Source organism: Notechis scutatus, chromosome Z (assembly GCF_049901735.1).
Source record: "Notechis scutatus isolate UNSWTSFEM ecotype Mainland chromosome Z, rNotScu1.2, whole genome shotgun sequence".
Taxonomy (NCBI): domain Eukaryota; kingdom Metazoa; phylum Chordata; class Lepidosauria; order Squamata; family Elapidae; genus Notechis; species Notechis scutatus.
This window is the reverse complement of record NC_142025.1, coordinates 111,730,040-111,734,426: the sequence shown is the minus strand read 5'-3', so window position 1 is coordinate 111,734,426 and position 4,387 is coordinate 111,730,040. Positions and strand designations below refer to the sequence as shown.

Genomic DNA, 4,387 nt, shown 5'->3' with positions numbered 1-4,387 from the left:
GTTGTGACAGCAGCCAGCTCTATAAAAGAGCTGCTGCTGCCCTAGTTGTTGCTCTGTTCTGAAGTCACTATTAAAGAGTTGAGTTGAGTCACTATAGATGCCTCGTCTCCGTTATTGCGCCCACTCCTCCAGATCTAACAGCCACTATCTCAAAGCATGATGCAGTTGAGTAGTAAGAACTGAATTAGAGAGGAGAAGCAAAGTTAAGTTGATTAAGAGGAAAATATGGGTAGAGGGAAAATGATAAACGTGGGAAGATCTTGTTGTTCAAGTAAAATTCATCTGGAAAATAATTAGGGCAAGTGTTCTCCTGAAATTCATTAACTCACCACAGGAAACAGCTGGACATAGATCTCCACAGTTCTTGAAAAGAACACAAGAGTAAGCAGCAATATTTTTCCATGTCTTTGCTCCTCTAGAAAGTATGAGTTCATTACAAGAATATTATAGTCAGCAAAAAAAGGTCTCAGGATTAATGCTTCTGCTATATTTGCAGAAAGAAATTATCCATAACATCTGCAAATCCAACTATGGAATGTTCTATTTCTCAAGTTTAGTGAATAAGGTCCCAAAAGAATAATGTTTATTTAAATTACAATAGTATATATATTTCTAAAGTATGGGAGAAGCATAAATAAAGATATTGCAAAGTTATGAAATGCATTTCAAATACAAAAATACAATCATGTATCATCTCTTTAATGGCTCTTCTACCAAAATCAGTTGTTAAATAATTATTCTTTTTCCCTCTTTGAAGTTTCTCCTTGAAATGCTGAGATGTCTTCAGAAACTGGTCTTGTAGGAGGCAATGGAACACCAGCCATCATATATGACAGCTTCGAAATAGACATGGTGGAATGGATGAACTACTGCTCCCATGACCAACAGAGCAGAGCTTAAGAAGGACATCAAACTTCTGTAATCAAGATCTGGTTGGATGAGGACCTCTCTCTAGGAGAGGAGCTAGGCAATACCAAATGGGAATAGGTGAACTGCAAACTTAAGGTTTCCTTCAGCATTGTTTTGCACCTCAGATACTTTGAGTTCAGACTTTCTCTTGAAACTATACTTAACTAGGAGGATTATTGATCATATTTGTGATTCCATTTTTTACACCTCTAGGTTTCACCCCCCCAAACCTGAGTTAAGAATGAAATTATTATACACAATAGAGTTTGTGTGAAAGTAGCTGCTGATCACCATTTTTCTAATCAACCGAGCCATAAAAATAGCTCAGAAGTTCACCAGAAATGATTCTTTACATTTGGTTATTCGCCATATTTGTAAAATTATTGTCTTCAGAATACCTCCAGCTATCTACTCTGGATTCACCACCAGAGTTTCACTAAAGCCATTTTAATGTCTTTATTCCTAAGTGTGTATCACAAGGTTCAACAAAGGGGTGATGGTGGTGTAGAACACACTTACCACACTATCCATAGAGTCTTGAGAACCTAGCCTCATATAATGATAAAACAAAGGCAGGTAATATATGAACACCACAGTAAGATGGGCACTGCATGTGGAGAAGGCTTTCTGCTGTCCTTCAATGCTACTGATCTTCAAAATGGCTGCAATGATGTAAGCATAAGAGGCTAAGATGAGGAGAAAGCAGGTCACTGTTATAAAGCTCACGTCAATGCTGCTCATCAATTCATTAAATTGTATGTCAACACAAGGCAGCTTCAGCATTGCAGGAATGTCACAAAAGACATAGTCAACATAATTGTCTTCTCCATAAGGCAAATGAAAGGTGAGAGATGTCAGAAGTGCAGAATTGAGGCAGCCTCCAATTAAGGTACCCAAGGAGAGGAAGAGGCAGGCTTTCCAGTTCATGATGTTAGTATAATGGAGTGGTTTACAAATGGCCAAGAAGTGGTCATAAGCCATCACGGTGTAAAGAAAACATTCTGCACATCCAATGAAGTGAAAGCAGAAGAGCTGAGACACACATCCACCAAAAGAGATGACTTTTCCATCTGGAGTGAATCCTGCAATAACTTTGGGAACCACCACAGCTGAGAAGGCCATGTCCAGGATGGAGAGATGACACAGGAACCAATACATGGCCTTGTGCAGTTGAAGGTTGGAGATCATCACGCCAATGATCAGAGCATTTCCAGAAACAGTCAAGACAAACACAATTGAGAAGAAGAGAAGCAAGGGTAGCTTTAGTTCTTCTAGATATGGAAATCCAGAGAGGATAAATTTATTTGGTGATGTTTGATTTGGACACTCCATCATTCTATTTGTTTCAAAGCATAAAGATTAACTCAAATATTAGCCATCCCTACAGTTAAATTTTTCATGAAATGTCCAGCAAGAAACATCTAACACAGTTGAATATTGACAGCATGTCCTCAGTAACTGTGATTCAGAGTGCAGTATATTGTTTAAAAATGATAATAATAATAATCAGATAACTATTGAACTGCCTAACTAAAAATAGGTCCAATAACTTTGGTAGAATTAATTTGAAGTATATACTCCATTGAATATTTGAGTATGTTACCTGGTTCTTGATGGAAGCTTGTACTTTGTAAGATGAATTTCATATCCACAATAATATTTTTCTCTGCTATCCTGTTCAGCCAGTTGTAAGAATGAATTGGAACTGTTTGAGCTGTTATTCAAAGTCTGGAATTCCTCCTGGGTAATAATTATGTTGAAGATGTACAGATCTGGTACTTCTGTGTAATTATGAAGAGAATGAGGTGGATGAATTGTGCATCTTCATTTGTATTTCTCAATAGTTATTTTTGTCTTATTGGTTTTGTAAGCCATTATGATTCACTTTGACTATAGAAAGATTAAAAAGAAGGTTAAACAGGACTAAACAAACTACCTGGTCCCCCAAAACTCCTTTATTTTAATTATTAAAATACTTTGAGTTGAGAATAGATCTGATCAGTATATTGCTGTGGATCAGAATTGGATTTCTGGAGTTGAGTCTTCTTCTTCTTCTTCTTCTTCTTCTTCTTCTTCTTCTTCTTCTTCTTCTTCTTCTTCTTCTTCTTCTTCTTCTTCATCTTCATCTTCATCTTCATCTTCATCTTCATCTTCATCTTCATCTTCATCTTCATCTTCTTCTTCACTGTCCCATCTTTTTGTCTGTAATGTGGCAGGAACAAGACCGAGAAATAAATCCTTCTTAACTGGAAAACTGTTCTAATATTTCCTCAATGTTTTTAATTCTATTTAAAGAGAAATGGGTTTAATTCTGCTTCAGTTCTTTTCTAGATGGTTGTTGAAACAGTTATTGTTTTTTTTTTAAATATAGTTTATTAATTTTTACAATTAAAACCAGCCACAATACATACACAAATAAGCAAAAGAAAGAAAAAAAAAGAAAGAAAGAAGAGAGAAGAGGAAGAGAGGGAAAGAATTTTGAGAAAAGAAAGAAAGAAAGAGGTTACAGGACAAAAAGTATTCTTATTTTAACAGTTTGCAAGATCTTCTTTTGTTTTCATCACCTTAACTTGTGTCATATAACCACACCTGTTTTTAACTTATATCGCTACCTCATTATTATGTATTGATACTTTTCTTTTATGCCTTATGATATATAATTTATCTTTGGTCAATCCAATTATACCAACAATTCCAGATATCGTAATATAGTGAAGTGTCTTTGTTTTTTAGCGCCAAAGTCAATTTATCCATTTCTGCGCATTTTGAGATAAAAAGGGGAAGAGAGAGCTCCCCAAGATTTGTAGGGAAATGATGAAAGAGCTAAACCTGACAGATATATGGAGAAGATTACATCCTGAAAAAAGACAATTTACATTTTATTCAAATCCCCACCAAACATGGACACGGATTGATATGGCATGGATGAGTGGGGAAATAGCAAACGAGACAAAAGAAGTGGAAATTTTGCCTAATGAATGGGCAGACCATAATCCAATACAGGTAATATGGAAGGGCAGGGTAAAACCAAAGAAAAGATGGACCTTAAACACTCAATTAATAAGAGAGAAAGAATACATTAATAAATTAAAGGAGGAATTGAATTTTTTATTAAAAAAAATGATAATGGAGAAACCACGAAACAAAATGTCTGGGATACGATGAAGGCGGTTATAAGAGGCACAACAATCTCTTATAATGCCAAGAGAAACAAGGAAAAATATTCCCAACAAAACAAATTACAACAAAGAATTAAGGAGCTAGAAACCCTTCTACAAAATAACCCAAAAGAATCCAAACTGCAAAATCAGATAAGTATAGCCAAACACAAACTGAATTTAATTGATCAAGAGAAAATGACTATGAATTTGAACTTAACCAGACAAATCTATTTTGAACATGCCAACAAGCCAGGAAGATGGCTATCTTATACATTGAAAAAAAAAAAGAGAAGAGATTGATATACCAGTTAATAGAT

The 4,387-nt window shown here is 35.3% G+C and overlaps 1 protein-coding gene across 1 annotated transcript; it reads right to left on the bottom strand.

Annotated features, from left to right (window-relative positions):
• Positions 1–1,328: 1,328 nt before the first annotated feature.
• LOC113425748 (olfactory receptor 10G6-like) lies at positions 1,329–2,241 on the bottom strand. Its single transcript, XM_026687996.2, is given in 2 exon segments — positions 1,329–1,383; positions 1,385–2,241. Coding segments are annotated over 2 exon segments (912 nt in total).
• Between the last annotated feature and the right edge of the window lie 2,146 nt (positions 2,242–4,387).